General features: G+C 42.7%; 1 protein-coding gene across 9 annotated transcripts in view; it reads right to left on the reverse strand.

The window, feature by feature from the left end:
* The window catches only part of LOC137369239 (guanine nucleotide-binding protein G(I)/G(S)/G(O) subunit gamma-7-like), a 361,449-nt gene that overhangs the window by 14,580 nt on the left and 327,363 nt on the right, over positions 1–19,506 (reverse strand). For all 9 annotated transcript variants that reach the window (XM_068030143.1, XM_068030144.1, XM_068030136.1 and 6 more), the window contains one exon: positions 15,791–15,897. In XM_068030143.1, the coding sequence (XP_067886244.1) occupies positions 15,791–15,868 (78 nt within the window). In that variant the 5' untranslated portion in view covers positions 15,869–15,897. The remainder of the gene's footprint in view (positions 1–15,790; positions 15,898–19,506) is intronic.

Below are 19,506 nucleotides of genomic sequence, written 5' to 3' on the forward strand. Positions count from 1 at the left end.
GATGTTGGGAGAGCAGAGTCAAACTAATGGAAATGGAAGAAGTTACCCAGGCAGAAAGAGAAAGAAGCCAATTGAAAGTTAATTGAAAGTATGTAGGAAGGAAGAAGAAATAAGTTGTTCTTTTCATTACTTCTTGTCAAATGATGATATTTTTGTTAAAGACATACTGGTGTTAAGGGAAAACATTTGTTTACATGTAAATTACTCTGGAAATGTTGGTCATATTTGTTTTAGTTGTGATTACAGTAACGTAAGTTTCTAAATTCACTTGAAAAAGCCCTTCAAAACACTTCCACAGGGGATGCAGAGACCAAGTGGGCCCACATCAGAGACGCCATCTATAACTCATCAATGACCACCGATGGCAAATGTGTGAAGCGGAATGCAGACTGGTTTCAATCTCACATTGAAGAGCTGGAACCTGTCATAGCCGCTGAGCGCATTGCACTGCTGAACTACAAGAAAGCCCCCAGCGAGTTAACATCCGTAGCACTTAAAGCAGCCAGAAGCACTGCACAAAGAACAGCCAGGCGCTGCGCAAATGACTACTGGCAACACCTATGCAGTCATATTCAGCTGGCCTCTGACACTGGAAATATCAGAGGAATGTATGATGGCATTAAGAGAGCTTTTGGGCCAACCATCTAGAAGATTGCCCCCCTCAAATCTAAATCAGAGGACACAATCACTGACTAACGCAAGCAAATGCACCGCTGGGTGGAACACTACCTCCAGGGAAAATGTTGTCACTGAAACCGCCCTCAATGCAGCCCAGTCTCTGCCAGTCATGGAGGAGCTGGACGTACAGCCAACAAAATCGGAACTCAGTGATGCCATTGATTCTCTAGCCAGCGGAAAAGCCCCTGAAATCATCAAGAGTGCCAAGCCTGCTATACTTTCAGCACTGTACGAACTGCTTTGCCTGTGTTGGGACGAGGGAGCAGTACCACAGGACATGCGCGATGCCAATATCATCACCCTCTATAAGAACAAGGGTGACCGTGGTGACTGCAACAAATACCGTGGAATCTCCCTGCTCAGCATAGTGGGGAAAGTCTTTGCTCGAGTCGCCTTAAACAGGCTCCAGAAGCTGGCTGAGCGTGTCTACCCTGAGGCACATTGTGGCTTTCGAGCAGAGAGATCCACCATTGACATGCTGTTCTCCCTTCGCCAGCTACAGGAGAAATGCTGTGAACAACAGATGCCCCTCTACGTTGCTTTCATTGATCTCACCAAAGCCTTAGACCTCGTTAGCAGACGTGGTCTCTCCAGACTACTAGAAAAGATCGGATGTCCACCAAAGCTACTAAGTATCATCACCTCATTCCATGACAATATGAAAGGCACAATTCAGCATAGCGGTGCCTCATCAGACCCCTTTCCTATCCTGAGTGGCGTGAAACAGGGCTGTGTTCTCGCACCTACACTGTTTGGGATCTTCTTCTCCCTGCTGCTCTCACATGCGTTCAAGTCTTCAGAAGAAGGAATTTTCCTCCACACAAGATCAGGTGGCAGGTTGTTCAACCTTGCTCGTCTTAGAGCTAAGACCAAAGTACGGAAGGTCCTCATCAGGGAACTCCTCTTTGCTGACGATGCTGCATTAACATCTCACACTGAAGAGTGTCTACAGAGACTCATTGACAGGATTGCGGCTGCCTGCACCGAATTTGGCCTAACCATCAGCCTCAAGAAAATGAACATCATGGGACAGGATGTCAGAAATGCCCCATCCATAAATATCGGCAACCACACTCTGGAAGTGGTTCAAGAGTTCACCTACCTAGGCTTAACTATCACCAGTAACCTGTCTCTCGATGCAGAATTCAACAAGCGCATGGGAAAGGCTTCCTCTGCTATGTCCAGACTGACCAAGAGAGTGTGGGAAAATGGCGCACTGACACAGAACACAAAAGTCCAAGTGTATCAAGCCTGTGTCCTCAATACCTTGTTCTACGGCAGCGAGGCCTGGACAACGTACATCAGCCAAGAGCGACGTCTCAATTCATTCCATCTTCACTGCCTCCAGAAAATCCTTGGCATCAGGTGGCAGGACAGTATCTCCAACACAGAAGTCCTCGAGGTGGCCAACATCCCCAGCATATACACCCTACTAAGCCAGCGGCGCCTGAGATGGCTTGGCCATGTGAGCCGCATGGAAGATGGCAGGATCCCCAAGGACACATTGTACACTGAGCTCGTCACTGGTATCAGACCCACCGGCCGTCCCTGTCTCTGCTTTAAAGACGTCTGCAAACGCGACATGAAGTCCTGTGACACTAATCACAAGTTGTGGGAGTCAGTTGCCAGTGATCGCCAGAGCTGGCGGGCAACCATAAAGGCGGGGCTAAAGCGTGGCGAGTCAAACAGACTTAGCAGTTGGCAGGAAAAAAGACAGAAGCGCAAGGAGAGAGCCAACTGTGTAACAGCCCCGACAACCAATTTTATCTGCAGCACCTGTGGAAGAGTCTGTCACTCTAGAATTGGCCTTTATAGCCACTCCAGGCGCTGCTTCACAAACCACTGACTACCTCCAGGCGCTTACCCATTGTCTCTCGAGACAAGAAGGCCAAAGGTAAGATTTACAGTAACAACAAGCATGCAACCCAACCTGCAAAATTTCAGGTACTGTTATTTTATTCTGGGAAATTATGTGCATGTACCATTTTACATTTTAATGTATAAGTTTTTTTAAGTGGGGAGGGAGTGTAGCATATTGTAATAGCTGAGCATTTTGTTATACTGCCCTCTCTGTTGGGGATGTGCAAATAAAGCTAGTTCAATAATGGCTGCTTGTTGTGAGTCCACATGCTAGTCTTACTCAGTGAAATACACAACATCCTGCCCTATTTGCAGCAGAACCTTCCGGGCGCAGATCGGCCTTAGCAGTTACCTACGTACCCAATGGAACCATATTAAACACCCAGGATGATCGACATGGTCATCTTCGTCTTGAAGGACGAACAACATCATAGCGGAATGCATATTTTGGAGTAACAGAGGGCATATCATGCCAGCAATGGAACTGGTGCATTTGCAGTCTGCCAAGAGACTGATTATGGGCCGATGACCTCAGTTTCAGATGATCCCCTCCATATTTTCTGTTTCCAGAATATTTAGGTGACCAATAAGTACCCTAAGTTTTCCTGCTTTGTGTGTTTCATTTAATAGGTTTTCCATAAAGGTAAATTTGTAGTTAACAAAGATATTGAGCCAAATCTTCCTAGGAAAAAAGGGCATATTAATGCCACATGCTATTATTAATGTGTAAATCATCCAACATGTTCAGGGTGTTAAGAAATGTGACATGAATTGCTTATCTCCAGAACTTGCTGGTCAATTTACATTACTGCTTTGTTTGCTTCACACAAACCGCATCTTGCCTGTCGCCTCACTGCTACTTTTAAGAAGTTGATCGATTTGCACATTAATTGCCCGTTAAGCTTACTGCAGAAAGTTAGGGCTCATAATTAACAGCATATGTACCCTTTTAACAACATGATAATTATTAATGCAATGTTAATCAATCTCAATTAATATTGAGTCTCATTAAATTCTTCTGAGAGGTTGCAAAAGTTCCAAATTTTAATATTTTTCATTCTGATTCTTTTCTCTGTCTCTCCAATCTTTGGTTCTCTTTACTTCTCTTTCTGTATCTGATTTGACTCTAAATTACCTACTAATTCAACCTCCTTCACAGTCCTTCTTTCTCAATTGTTAAATCTTATTGATTAAGGAGATACACTGTTGGTCCTGTTGTTCACTGAGGTCCCAGATGCTCTGTTGCCCTGGCACTCACCATTATGAGCTTGCTCTTCCAACAACCTGGAGTGCAAATTATATTCAAGCTGAAGGTTACAGGAAAAATTCTAACAAATGGCAAATGCTGCTTGATGCCCCTGCTCCAACAAGGTTTGGCCCAGTATCAATAATGCAACACCTCATTCAATAATGCAACACTCACTCATACAGCACAAGAGTGTTAGGAGTAAAATTTGATCCCGAGCCATGTAAGGCAATATTAGGGCAGTTGACCTAATTGGTCAAAGAGGTAGGTTTTAAGGAACTTCTTAAAGGAGAAAAGAGTGAAAGAGAGGCAGAGAGGTTTAGGAAGGGAATTTTTTAAATTTGCTCATGGGATGTGAGCATTGCTGGCAAGGACAGCATTTATTGCTCATCCGTAATTGCCCTTGAGTAGGAGGTGGTGAGCTGCCTTCTTGAACTGCTGTAGTCCACATGGCGTAGGTACACCTACAGTGAAACAGTGAAGGAACAGCGATATAGTTCCAAGTCAGGATAGTTTGTGGCTTGGAGGGGAACTTGCAGGTGGTGCTGCTCCCATGCATCTGCTTCCCTTGTTCTTCTAGGTAGTAGAGGTCATAGGTTTGGAATGTGCTGTCCAAGGAGCCTTGGCGAGTTGCTGCAGTGTACCTTGTAGATGGTACACACTGCTGCCATTATGCGCTGGTGGTGGAGGTTGTGAATGTTTAAGGTGGTGGATGGGGTGTCGATCAAGCGGGCTGGTTTGTCTTGGATGGTATCGAGCTTCTTGAGTGTTGTTGGAGCTGCACTCATCCAGGCAAGTGAACAGTATTCCATGAAACCTCTGACTTATGCCTTGTAGATGGTGGAAAGGAATTGAGGAGTCCGGAGCTGAGTTGCTCTCCACAGAATTCCCATCCTCTGACCTGCTCTTGTATTCATAGTATTTATAAGGCTGCTCCAGTTAAGTTTTCCATTGTTAAGCCCAGGATATTGATGGTGGGGATTCAGTGATGGTAATGTCACTGAATGCCAAAGGGAGGTGGTTAGATTCTCTTTTTGGAGATGCTCATTGCCTGGTACTTGTGTGGCACAAATGCTACTTGCCACTTAAAAGCCCAAGTCTGAATGTTACCTAGGTCTTGCTGCATGAGGCACAGACTGCTTTACTATCTAAAGAATTTTGAATGGTACTGAAAACTGTGCAATCATCAGCAAACATTCCCACTTCTGACCTTATGATGGAGGGAAGGTCAATGATGAAGCAGCTGAAAATGGTTGGGCCTGGGACACAATGCAAAACTTCTCTCCCACTGTCAGCTGAGAATCATGGTAAGATCTCAAAATCTTATACACTTCTAGTAGTTAGGTAAATCTTTCAGATGGGTCTTACAATTTTGAAATTTATATGGAAATGAATATATATAAAAACAGCCTGATCCATAATAATATCTACGAAGTTTGGGTTCCTGGCTCTTCTCCTTGATTATCACTATACTGTGAGTTTGCCAGGTCCCTTCCCTACATACTCTTGGGGGGCAAATTCAATTTTGGTGTGGGCACTAAAACTCATTGTCGAAGTTCACATATTAACATGAGCAAATTGGGTGAGATATAAGGAGATGAAAGGTGCCAATCGACAGTACTTCAGGAAGGAGTCAACATCTTCAGGAAAGAAGGGAAGAAAATGGTGAGGGTGGGGCAGAAGGTGGGTGAAATGCTCAACTGAACAACTGCCATAATTTACTGCTCTTTATTAATTGTCACAACCTGTTGAATAAGGAGTCCTGGAAGGTATGGGGAAGATTTATCTGTTTGTGTATATTGGATTGCTTGGTGTTACGAAAGTACTTCCAATTTTTGTTAAGTTTTGAGGACTTGTGTTTTATTTGGGAAAACTGAAAAGGATTCCATGGATTTTTTTTTCACTGGGGCCATTCAAAGGACTGAGAGGTCTTGTTTGCAAACAACATGTACTGGAAGTCACCTGCCTTCAGATAATACCCAGCAGGGACTTTTTGACTTGGGGGAGATGTTTACACAGAAGTGATAGGTCAAGATTTATAGGGGTCAGGAGGCTTGACTCTTGAGATATTGTTTTGTTTTCATTTTGGACAGGCAGTTGGCATATGAACAGTGTTTTAAAAAGGAGTTTTAAAAACCAGCCAAGAGAGCAGTCATCCCAGCTCAGCCTTTTCCATCTCTTTGAAAAGCCAGCCAGCTTTTCCATATCTTTGAGAAGCTCTTAGAAGCGAGTGTAAGAAATAGCGAAATTGATGCTATGTTTGTCCTGAAAGTCTTGCTTGAAACCCCGATGCCGAATTTCGCCCGGAAAACCTGCCGGATAAATCCTCGATGTCTCCTGAACGAATTGCTCCAGAGAAACATTCCAGTGACAGTTGTCTACGCATATTTGGGACACCAAACCAAAAAAAAAGGGACAACTGACATCTTTCTATATCTTCTCTTTTTTCTTCAAGAATTAGCAAGTATTCGGCCAAAGTATTCTTTTTTGTCTTTTTTTAGAGCTCTAAAAAGAAAATAAATCTATTTTTCGGTTAACCGATGTATGTGTGTGTATGTGTGAGGGGCTAAGGTAAAATGGGAACTTTCATATTTCAATCTGTGTGTTAATGCTTTGCTTCATTACTGATTATGTCTTGTTTTATAATAAACTGATAATTTTGTTGTTTATTAAGGAAACCTGATTGGTGTACTTTATTCTGGGATAAACAGTAGAGTCTATGATTGACAGTATCGGTAACTGGGTAAATATTTAAATATATGTTGTGACCTATGGAGAAATGGAACTAGAGAAGACAGTGCATTCCTCCCACCTCGTTCGTAACACTGGGCACAGTGCATAGTGGAAAATCAGGCAAGGAGGACTTCATGCCCATATTGGAACCCACCTGATATTCCATTCTTTTCAACAAATCTATCTTTCTCTCTATGTAGCATCATCATTGTCCGAGGGTTGCTAATCATGGTTTATGCCATGATATCACAATAGGGCAAGGCGAGGAGGCAGGCCCCAAGAACTACCTCAGCTGGTACAGGGATTGACCCTGCGCTGTTGGCGTTATTCTGCACCACACTCTAGCCAACTGAGCTAACTGACTCATTTTTAAACTAACAGATGATAAATCAGATGGGTTCCCTTGTGGGGGTTTTCTCCATCTCACCCGATTCTCAGTTACATATTGGTCTCAGGTGATGTAGTACAGTTAGGTGCAAGAGCAGGAAAATCTACCCACATTCTCAACTGCAAAGCATTCTATTTTCTGTAGCAACTCTCAGACTTGAGTCCTCAGCCTTGCATTCCAGAGCTCAAGGGCACTTTTCAAGCTGAGGGCCCAGGCAACTGAGGGCGCAGCCACAAATGGTGAAGTGATTAAAATCGGAGATGCTAAAGAGGCCAGAATTAGAGGAACGCAGATATCTTGGAGGGTTGGAGAGGATTACAGAGATAGTGAGGGATGAGGCCACAGAGGGATTTGAAAACAAGGATGAGAATTTTAAAGTCAAGTTGTTGCTTGACTGGGAGCCAATGTAGGTCAGCGAGTACAGGGGTGATAGGGGAATGGGTCCTGGTGCAAGTTAAGACAAAGACAGTAGAGTTTTGGATGACCTCAGGTTTTCTTTTTTTCTTTTGGGCCTCCTTATCTCGAGAGACAATGGATACGCGCCTGGAGGTGGTCAGTGGTTTGTGAAGCAGCGCCTGGAGTGGCTATAAAGGCCAATTCTGGAGTAACAGGCTCTTCCACAGGTGCTGCAGAGAAATTTGTTTGTTGGGGCTGTTGCACAGTTGGCTCTCCCCTTGCGCCTCTGTCTTTTTTCCTGCCAACTACTAAGTCTCTTCGACTCGCCACAATTTAGCCCTGTCTTTATGGCTGCCCGCCAGCTCTGGCGAATGCTGGCAACTGACTCCCACGACTTGTGATCAATGTCACACGATTTCATGTCGCGTTTGCAGACGTCTTTATAACGGAGACATGGACGGCCGGTGGGTCTGATACCAGTGGCGAGCTCGCTGTACAATGTGTCTTTGGGGATCCTGCCATCTTCCATGCGGCTCACATGGCCAAGCCATCTCAAGCGCCGCTGACTCAGTAGTGTGTATAAGCTGGGGATGTTGGCCGCTTCAAGGACATCTGTGTTGGAGATATAGTCCTGCCACCTGATGCCAAGTATTCTCCGAAGGCAGCGAAGATGGAATGAATTGAGACGTCGCTCTTGGCTGGCATACGTTGTCCAGGCCTCGCTGCTGTAGAGCAAGGTACTGAGGACACAGGCCTGATACACTCGGACTTTTGTGTTCCGTGTCAGTGCGCCATTTTCCCACACTCTCTTGGCCAGTCTGAACATAGCAGTGGAAGCCTTACCCATGCGCTTGTTGATTTCTGCATCTAGAGACAGGTTACTGGTGATAGTTGAGCCTAGGTAGGTGAACTCTTGAACCACTTCCAGAGCGTGGTCGCCAATATTGATGGATGGAGCATTTCTGACATCCTGCCCCATGATGTTCGTTTTCTTGAGGCTGATGGTTAGGCCAAATTCATTGCAGGCAGACGCAAACCTGTCGATGAGACTCTGCAGGCATTCTTCAGTGTGAGATGTTAAAGCAGCATCGTCAGCAAAGAGGAGTTCTCTGATGAGGACTTTCCGTACTTTGGACTTCGCTCTTAGACGGGCAAGGTTGAACAACCTGCCCCCTGATCTTGTGTGGAGGAAAATTCCTTCTTCAGAGGATTTGAACGCATGTGAAAGCAGCAGGGAGAAGAAAATCCCAAAAAGTGTGGGTGCGAGAACACAGCCCTGTTTCACACCACTCAGGATAGGAAAGGGCTCTGATGAGGAGCCACCATGTTGAATTGTGCCTTTCATATTGTCATGGAATGAGGTGATGATACTTAGTAGCTTTGGTGGACATCCGATCTTTTCTAGTAGTAGTTTTGGATGACCTCAGGTTTATGGAGGGGAGAATGTGGGAGTCCAGCCAGCAGCGGGTTGGAATAGTAAAGTCTAGAGATAATGAAGGCATGAATGAGGGTTTCAGCAGCAAATGAGCTGAGACAGGGGAAATGTTATGGAGTGGAAATAGACGGTCTTAGTCATGATGCGAACATGAGATTCGAAGCTCATCTCGGGGTCAAATGGGACATCAAGGTTGCGAACAGACTGGCTTAATCTCAGACTGTTGCCTGGGAGAGGAACGGAGTCAGTAGCTAGGGAACGAAGTTTGGAGCAGGAACTGAAGATGATGGCTTCAGTCTTCCCAATGTTTATATCCAGCATCTGCAGTTTTTTATTTTGTCTTTCTAGGAACATAGCAGCAGGAGTAGGCCTTTAGCCCATCGGGCCTGCTCCGCCATTCAATACGATCATGGCTAATCATCCACTTCAATGCCTTTTTCCCACACTATCCCCACATCCCTTTATGTCATTGATATTTAGAAATCTGTCAATCTCTACTTTCAACATAATAAAAGCAAAATACTACTTTAAACATACTCAATGACTGAGCTTCCACAGCCCTCTGGGGTAGAGAATTCCAAAGATTCACAATCCTCTGAGCAAAGAAATTTCTCCTCATCTCTGTGGCTTTATACTGTTTTGTGCTGTAGGATTCACTCTCTCATCTCAATCACATGCTTCTAATGTAATTGGTTTCCGATTTTTGAGGAATTTAACACTGGAAAACATATCCTTATTCTAGGATCACCTTGTGTATTTTGCTTTGTGTGAAAAGTTAAAGCAAAATTCTGCAACTACATGGAGAGGTTTATGATTGTGTAGTAACAGAATTTTTCTATAGCTTTACACAGTAACAGCAAATTTTTGTATCCATTTACTAAAAGTTATTATTTGAAAATCATCTCAGTCTGTTGTGTTTTGTTAATTGCAATTATTGAGATGCAGTTTAAAGTTTCACTTGTTTGAACATTTATTTTTCTAAAATTGTTCAGAAATCAGGGTTTGGGCATCTTATTGATAACAAGGTTCAGAGCTGTCTGTACTTTACTTGAATGATCATTACATTCATAGGGATTTATATTTTGTGACATTTTGTATGAGGTGGGCTTTAATCCCAAACCAACATCCTACAGCGACCTTCAGTTAGTGCGTATAAATCAAGAATCTGATTGTATATGCAAATTTTGATTGCCCAGTCAAATAGATGGGACTAAGTATTCAATCATCAGATGGAATATTTTGTATGTGAAAGGAAAGCTCTCTATTGCCAGGTAAGGTTCTTGCAGGGAACAATTCTTATCTAAACAAAACTGAAGTTGCAGTACAGAAATGTTGCAGCTTGTTCCTGAAGTTTATCTAATAAATGGCTGAGCCATATGTATCAGGGAGGAAATAAAAACAAGAAATGCTGGAACCACTCAGCAGGTCTGGCAGCATCTGTGGAAAGAGAAACAGAGTTAACGTTTCGGGTCAGTGACCCTTCTTCGGAACTGGCAAATATTAGAAATGCCAAAGGTTATAAGCAAGTGAGGCGGGGGTGGGGCAAGAGATAACAAAGGAGAAGGTGTAGATTGGACAAGGCCACATAGCTGACCAAAAGGCCATGGAGCAAAGGCAAACAATATGTTAATGGTGTGTTGAAAGACAAAGCATTAGTACAGATAGGGTGTTAACGGATTGAAGATTGAACAGCAGCAAGTACAAACATTAAAGAAACAGTGGGTAAGCAAACTGAACAAACTAAGATGAAATGAAATAAACATTAAAAAAAATTGTAAAAAAAGTAAAAAAGAAAAAGTTTCAGGAAGGACCCAGGTTCAATCCAAAATTCATGCTGAGTTGACTGATTTCAGCCAGCGTGGTGGTAGGTGCATTATAACTGATCTCAGTGGGCTTGGGTGATCAAGGGGTTATTACTTCTGATCACTATCCAATGGCCCATGTTGAAAGTCCATATTCGTGGACAGTGAGTGAGAACAGAACTGGGCTTGGATGTGATGCCAAGCAATTGACAGCTCTGCCAGCTTTCCATGTCAAGGATCATCCGTGAATAATGCTTATCTGGTGCAGTAGGTATTGCGTGACTGGAGAGAAGAGCAGAGAGAAGGTTGGAGAGGTTTTCCGTTGATCAGAAGGAGAGAGGGTGCTGCGTCACTGGCAAGGGATAAAACAATATGGGTTGCTGCTTTGGGAGAACTAACTGTGCAAGGTGCAGTAGAAGAACCTAGTTGTGCCCAGTATAGCTGGCTGGAGGTCACAGGTCTGGTTTTGGCTGGCAGCAGTGGAGCATGGGCCAGTATCACAGTGACCCTGCCCAGTAGTAAGTTTATTCTAGTCGCAAATTCAGGGTGTTTAGTGTAAGGGGAGGACCCCATTCGCGCACTCCTTGATAATAATTAAAAGAACTAGTTGTACCATCGACAGGGAAACTTATTATGGTGACTCCAGGTATAGGGAGGGCAGAAGCATTGGGGCAGCATTGGGATTAAGATTTAAGGGCCGATTTAATGTACTGAAGGACTCATATTGAGGGAAATCGCAGGCGTACAGCTCAACAGTACCATCCATTCATTTTAATGGATCTTAACTCCAATTTCTCACAAAGCACTGCAAGCATGGGAGGACAGAATTGACTCGTTTAAGCAAATTGCCAGTATCTGTGTAGATTTTTGGAACATTATGGAGCCATAACTGTGAAGAATTAAGTAAAATTGGGAGTGGAACTTTGGTGTGGTGGAATCTCTACACACTACCAAGGTGCAACCTTCACCGTGGATTTTTCAGTCATTCCCTTATTTTGCTTAATTTTGACAGGCTCACTAGTGTCTGCTGAAGAGCCTGCTTGAAATATGGTGAGAGTATGGCTGCACAAAGTCTCAGAAGTTGCAACTTAATAGCACCATTGGCAACTCTGGTTGCTGACGAAGTCATAAATCCTTTTTAGAATTCAAAAGTAGGCACAAGTGCCCTTCACTGCTTCTAGTGACACTGGACAAGAGGGATAAACAGGTTTCCTTGATGTCCAATCTTGCCATGATACAAATAATGGAAAATATGTTGTATATCATATTCTTTGTCATTTGCATATTAATACACTGCATCCTCTCATAATTGGGCAGATGTATTTTATGCCCTCTATCATGTCTGTGAGCAAGTCTAGAAAGGAGCAAGATTGAGTGGGAGTTCATGGAAATAACAGCACCAGTCTGCTGGAGATGTGAGAGGATAGCCATGGTCTTAATTTGTTTTTACCTCCCATTCATAGTAATTGGTTGGATAATGGTCAGTTGGCATCCTTCCATCTGTGGAAGATGATGGACATGCAGCAAACAATCCATTTCGGTAGGGTGTCTTCTCTTGGTGCATTTTTGTTGATGGCTGTGAAGGCCAATCGTTAAGGGGCAAGTTCTGCCACAAGTGCCGCACGTGACGCTGTAAAGTGACGCTGTGAGTTGTTGTTTTTGACGGTGGCGCCTGTTGCCAAGCTGCTGTAGCAACTGGTTATCATGGTGGTGCACACCAGTCCAACAGGATGTATCGCCATTTCTCTCTTTCACCAGCTCTTGACTCCAGCTGCTATAGTCGACATTTAGGGCCTTCATGTCATGCTTGCAAACATCCTTGAAGCGGAGCTTTGGGCGCCCACTGGTCAACTGGCCCAAGCTGCCTCACCATACAGAAGGTCCTTCAGTATGTGACCGTCTTCCATCCTGTGAATGTGTCTGATCTACCGAAGCCACTTCTATTTGATTAGTATCAATACACTTGGGAGCTCTGCCTTTGAGACGACTGCCACATTTGTGATTTGGTCCTGCCAGATATATCCATAATTTGCCACAGACAGCAAAAATGGAAATGAATGAGCTTCTTTTCCTGGTAGCTGTGAGTCGCCCATGTTTCACAGCCATACAGCAAGGTGCTGAGAACACAGGCCTTATAAACCATCAGCGTGGTCCTAAGGGTCAGCTTGGTGTTATCCCATGTGCATTTTACGAGTTGGCCAAAGGTGGTAGCTGCTTTCCCTATGCGTGTATCGAGCACTGCATCAAGGGACAGATTGACTGTTACCTTCGACCCAAGGTAGCAAAATTTGCTAACCATTTCCAGTGGAGTGTTATTTAGTGTGATCAGTGTTTTCTTGACGCTTATAGTCAAGGAGAACAAGCTACAGGCATGGGAGGGACAGTCCATGAGTCTTTGTGGCTGAGTTTCCATGTGAGGGTCTAGTGCAGCAACATCTGCGTAGAGATTCTCTGATCAGAACGTGATGTGTTTTGTTCTTCATTTTCAGGTTGGATAATACAACCCATTGTTATGATCCTGTAGTTTTTTTTCTTTTCCGAGAAGTATGTGGTGTTCTTTTAAGGCTGCAAAGGATCAGTACTGCTTTAAGAACAAGCAAGCCCCAGAAATTACTAAGAAGATGCATTTTGGTTGCTGTTGGATACAACCATACGGAGAGGGAACCAACCAGCTTCAAAGAATTCATCCTGGTTACCCGGCAACAGCCATTCGAAGAACAAGGACAAAGATATAATGTTGCCGATTGCCTTTTGAAAAACTAGCTAAAAACTGGCTTTCGACAGACAAAGTTAACAGGCAGACACAGACAGCTGTTCTGCCAGTATATACTGAAGGAAAGAGAGTGCTCCCTCAGTTTACTGAAACCCTGCTTATTATACTCTGAGAATTCTGATAAATCAAGCCTGATTAATTACTTAAAAGGAAATAACCAATTACTTTACTGAACTGTAATTCATCGCTGGAAAAAGGAGAAGAGCATCACTTCAACTGGAACGAGACTACTGACTGTCCTACTGTTGAAGAACCTTTTTTTCCCCATTGGATGACTGTGAGGACTTCAAGCAACCTTGGACTGTTCCACATTGGCAGGAGCGTAAATCTGCAAGGAAACTAATTTTTCTTTTTTAAATGTTCTTTATATTTTAGTAGTGTTTAAGAATTTAGTTTTTCCAATTAAACAGTTAATTTGTTGATGTAAAGACACCTGATTTAGTTAGCCTCATTCGGCGATTAATAGATGGTCAATTTGGCTGTGGTTTTCTTTAATTTGGAAAGTTTAGAGTGGTATGTTAGGCGATCTGTGGAGGGATGGGACTGAACCAACAGTGCGTTTCTCCCACCGCAATCAGTAACAAATATTTTGATTGGGGTCTTCGTTAGGCAATAGAGTGCAATATATTTCTTTTACAATAATTGTATAATAATATTACGTGATGGGGGAAGATCTGAATCTTCTGTTTTATTACTAAGAAACCGAAACATATTTGCAAAACTATCTTTTAAGTTGAGTTATAGATAAAAAGAAAAAACCTGGAAAATGCTGGAAATCTGAAAATATTACAAAATGCTGTAAGTATACAGCAGGTTCATTCGTATCTGAAAAGAGAAAAGGGAGTTTAACATTTTAGCTATAGTCCCTTCATTAGATGCTGATGGGCCTGTTCTATATTTCCAGCATTTTCTGATCTTTACTGTAACTACATGTGTGGAGAATGAGACTCTATTTTTGACCCCTTTAGAGGGTCTCCCCCAGAAATACACATACTCCAGTTGAGCGAACTGCAAAACTAGGACTTAATCTCAGGCCTCCATCAATGCTGCTACAAAATGCCTATAGATGGCCTGGGATCATGCCTGAATCTCCCTCTCTATCAATAGGAAAGCAAGTGAGCATCATTTACAGTAGCACTGAGAATGGCAGCTTGCCATATGTGGAGGTGTCTGATGTGCAGCACTGTCCTCATATTCTGTTATGCAGCATGACAGGGCTCTGATCCTTCGTGCTGATGTGTGCTGTGGAGCTACCTCTTTTATGTATCATTTTAAATAGTGAAAAGGATTAAAATGAGGAGAAATTGCAAACCGCACATTGCAAGATCCAGAGCTCATTAAAACTCAAAATCTGACCACTGTAATCGGGAAAAGTTTCATTAATCGCAGTTGGCTGAGATTGCTATTAATTTTACTGGCATTGAAGTACTAAAATGACCCATCACATGGAGAAGGAAGTTGTGTGTTGGGCATGTGATTCATCACCCAGGACAATTTGAACCTCCATCTGATGGGGTGTTGATCAAATGCAAGGACTGGGGGAGAAATGAAAAAGATAGCAACCTGAGTCAGCTTTGGAGACCTCCAGGCAGCTGGTTGCAGAATACCATCAAGCACTGGCCTGGGAGAATGTCTTGTGTCTGTCCTCTTGACTGAGTTATAATGGGCTGGATTTTGTTGTCCCGCTGCTGGGAGTGGTTGCGGGCGTAAAAAATGGGCAGCATGTACGGGCCGCGTGCCGCCATGATCTTGAGCACGGCGGTTCATTACCATATACAGGGTGGCCGCCCCTCCCAATCATGTGGCGGGGATGGCCTTGGCGACACCGTGAATGGCGTCAACTGTCTCTTTCGAGGTGCTGGCACCATTTTTAAAGGGCTGCCAGTTCTGCATATTAAATGCACAGTTGCCACTACACTAAAAATACATATTTGCCCCGTTCCCACCCCAACTATACTAACAATGCAGAGTTGACCCCTACCCTGCCCCAACTGCCACAAAATGCAGAGTTCACTCCTTCCTGCCCCCCATTACACTAAAATTGCAGAGTTGACGCCCCCACCCCCCGCTACACTACAAATGCTGAATTCCCTCCTTCCCCACCTCATTGGTGTCAGCTTTCCCTCGACAGGAAAGTGAAGGCGCGCGAGTGCTGCCTGTCGCACTGGAGATCCGGAACCGAAGGTAGGCTCGCTAGGAATTCCATTTCAATGAATGCAGCAAGGTAATTTAAATATTTAAACCTGGGTCCCGTTGCAGAGCGGCCGCCACGGTGCTTCTCCGCCGTCTGGAGGATTGAGCCCAGCAATCCTGGCACCGGGTTCTATGGTGGGCCACTGCCGCTCTGATCTTCCAGCCCCCCCACAGCCCGATGTCAGGAACAGAACCAACTTCAGCCCAATGTGTGGTATGTGGGTTGGCAGAAAATAATTTATTTCAGTGAAAAACCTAAGTAAACAGGCACATTTATAAATCTCACCTTGATCCTTTCAATACCAGCTTCAATCCTTAACTGTTCCACCATTTTCCTTGCCTGAGCTATGTTGTTCGTTGACATTGTCACTGTTTATTCAGCAGACCAACTTTCTGGATAAGGAAAAGCAAATAATTAATTATCATAAAAGGCATAAACACAAAAAACTATTTATGACAACAGAAAATATATCAACTTTAGTGGCAGGTTTTAGTCGTATTCCTAAAAATACGTATTTTCAGAAAAAATTGTAATTTAATTCCTTTATAGACTAGGGTGGTGAAAAATTGGCAGGGTCCCACTCCTGAAAACTATCACCCAGTGATTCTTGATGGAAAGTGAATGATTGAGAATGTCAGACAATGACAGATTGGCCTCAACTGTGAACACCCATGCTCCTGCCTACCCTCTGAGTCTTGGGTCATACACAGAAAACGGCCACTTAGACAAGGTAATGCCTGTGGAGCTGTACCATGGAGAAAATTAGCATCTTCAGAAGAGTGGAGAAATTCAGAGGAAAATGTTATTCAAATAATTTTTTTTTGGGATATCTGAACTGAACTTCCAATTGTCACTTTTTATTTTGTGCTGCTCACTAACATACTCTCAGTCACAATGCAACTGGAATCATCTATCTGGAGGACAGAATATTTTAAAATCAAAGTACATATTAGATAAGCTAGAATTCTTTTTTTGTTATTTGTAGCTGTAATGAAGTGGCTCTGGATTTCACTATAAAAAAAACTTAGCAAACAATGAATTAACTTAACCTCAAAACCTCACTGAAAAGTATTTGATAGTCTTTTGTGGAATATTTAACTCATAAATTTGGGTTATTAACATCCCTTCACAATATATTATTTTGGTGATTCATGTAAATATGATAATGAAAAAGAAAACAAAAAACTCACTGTGGGACAATGCAGCATTAAAAGCTGCAGAGAAAGTAGATACAAAGCTAATATCAACTGCAACTAGTAGACTGGTATTATGATCAGCTATCATATATAGCTGTGCTCAATCCACCAGAATTCCATCCCTAACATTTGAGTTTGTACATCTAGGATTCATATCACTGCGACTAACCCAGATTAGAGTTAGTTTGTTGTTAAGTAAATCGATGCATTAATATTTTGTATGAAACAATAAAGATTCTTAACGGCACAGGCTGTACCTGGATACATCTCCCGCAGCTTTATCCGGGTGAAGCAATAATTTTACAATATACACATGGTATGATTTGTGTTAGCTATATAAACTATTACAAGTCACTGTTATGGATGAGATCCAGACTTACTAACTCAATAAAATTACAGTATAAATTAACACCTTTGTGTTGAATCAAAATACTACAAAAGTGCAGCAAAATAATGGTTTGAACATGGTAACATACAAATCTTTGCTTTTCTGCGTTACTCTGGATACAATATATAGTATTTGCGGCTTTTGATTTACACATTTCTCAGACTCTTTGGGGGTCTTTTTAACTGCGGCTGAAAATAGGTGATATTGAATTGGTTGCTCATTGTATTGACTTCAATGGGAACAAAATTGGATGTTGTGTATATTGAGCAGCTAATTTGATCTCGCTCGTTTTACATCACCACCCACAGGTAAAATTTACCCCCTTTGCATGAATTCAAGAGAAGAGATCAATGCATCTGTTGTCCTACTTTTCATGGCCAGTTAATCAATCACCAAAACATACATGAAACAAAGATGACGTCTGTTCAAATAGAAAAATAGGAACAGGAGTAGGCCATTGAGCTCCTCAAGCTTATTCTGTAATTCAATGAAATCACGGCTGATCTGTGACTTAACTCCATATATCTGCCTTGATCCCATATCCCTTAATACCCTTGGTTAACAGAAATCCATCAATCTCAGTTTTAATACTAACAATTAACCTAACAGCAACTGGCATCAGGGAAGAGAGTTCTAAATTTTACAACTCTTTGCATGTAGAAGTGTTTCCTAATTTCACTCCTGAAAGGCCTGGCTCTAATGTTTAGGCTACGTTGCATGGTCCTATATTCTCCAGCTAGCGGAAATACGGAAATAGTTTCTATCTACCATAGCTGTTCCCAGTAATATCTTAGATCAAATCACCCTTTCACCTTCTAAAGTCTCGGGAATACAACTCTAGTCTGTGTAATCTCTCCTCATTATTTAACCCTTGGAGTCCAGGTAATAGTCTTGTAAATCTACACTGCATTCCCTCCAAGGCTAATATATCCTTCCTCAGGTGTGGTGCCCAGAGCTGCTCACAGTACTCCAGGTATAGCTTAACCAGGGCTTTGTATAGCTGTAGCATGACTTTACTCCTTTTTATTCAAGTCCTCTAGATATAAAGGCTAGCATTCCATTAGCCTTTTGATTATTTTTGTACCTGTCCACGACATCTTAATGGTCTACGTACACGGACCCCGACGTCTCTTCGGATCTCCACAGTTTCAAGCTTTACACCATTTGGAAAGTACTCTGATCTATCCTTTTTAGCTCCAAAGTGGATGACCTCACACTTGCCTGTATTGAAATCCATGTGTCACAGTTTTTCCCACTCACTTAATCTATTAATATCTCTGTAATTTTATACTTCCGTCTACACTGGTTACAATGCCGCCTATGCTTGTGTCATTGGCAAACTTAGATGTGTGGCTCACTATCCTGTAATCTAACTTGTTAATAAATACAGTGAATGGTTGAAGCCACAACAGATTTCTATGGGATGCTGTCACATCCTGCCAATAAGATTACTTGCCCATTATCCACACTCTCTCTCCTACCACTCAGCCAATTTCCTAACCAGGTCAATAATTTGCAGTCAATTCAATGAACTTCAACTTAAGCTCACAATCTTTTATGAGGGTGTCACGACCAGGTGAGAAAGGGGTCAAGGAGTTCCCTCTCAGACTTTTCCTGGTTTGACTGTAACAGGGTTTAATTTTTACAACACTGTTTTTAGCTTGCCCTCAGTGAATCCTTGTTCATTGCTCTCCAATTGTAATGGCAAAGAAATCAACTAGACATGTTTTCTTACATTTAAACAAGAAAGGTGTAAGTTTATTAACCTTAAAACTCTAATTTGGTTAAAACCACTAAAATTAAGCGACACAACCACGCTAGCATGCATACGCGATAAACATACATGCAGATAGAGAAAGAAAAGGGGAAAGAATCAAGGGGAAAGGTTTGAAGCAATAGCTGGAGTTCATTTACTGTCTTTTGAGTTTGATATAGTCTTTGGTTGCAGTTAAATCTCGCCGTCTCGTTGGGGCCCAGTACACACTTTCAAACTTGTTTCGATGGTTTTCTGTCTTCTTGAAATCCTGTTGCAGCCTCTTATTTTCATGAGAGAGAGAAAGAGAGAGAATTCAGTTGCAGTCTCAACTCAAAGTGCTCTGTGAACACGATTCAAACCAAAATTGGGCCACCAGACCAGTCATGTGACTAGCTCTTTTTTTGGGACAACTTGCCCAGCGAGGTTTTGTGGATTCTTTCAATCATAGTAGACATCCTCAGTAGGGGGCTGGAATGCTGACTTACACACATTCAATGTCCGGTGATCAAAATCCATTTGGGTTAACTGAATCAGGGAGCAGCTCCATTGTCTTCTCCAGGCAACTGTCTCTTAGAATGCAAATGTTTCCAGCCACTGTCCTGTTAGAATGGAAGTGCAGCCATGTTTTCAGTCCAGTAAGAGTTAAGAATTAATGTTCCAT

The sequence above is a fragment of the Heterodontus francisci genome, chromosome 4 (assembly GCF_036365525.1).
Source record: "Heterodontus francisci isolate sHetFra1 chromosome 4, sHetFra1.hap1, whole genome shotgun sequence".
Lineage (NCBI taxonomy): Eukaryota > Metazoa > Chordata > Chondrichthyes > Heterodontiformes > Heterodontidae > Heterodontus > Heterodontus francisci.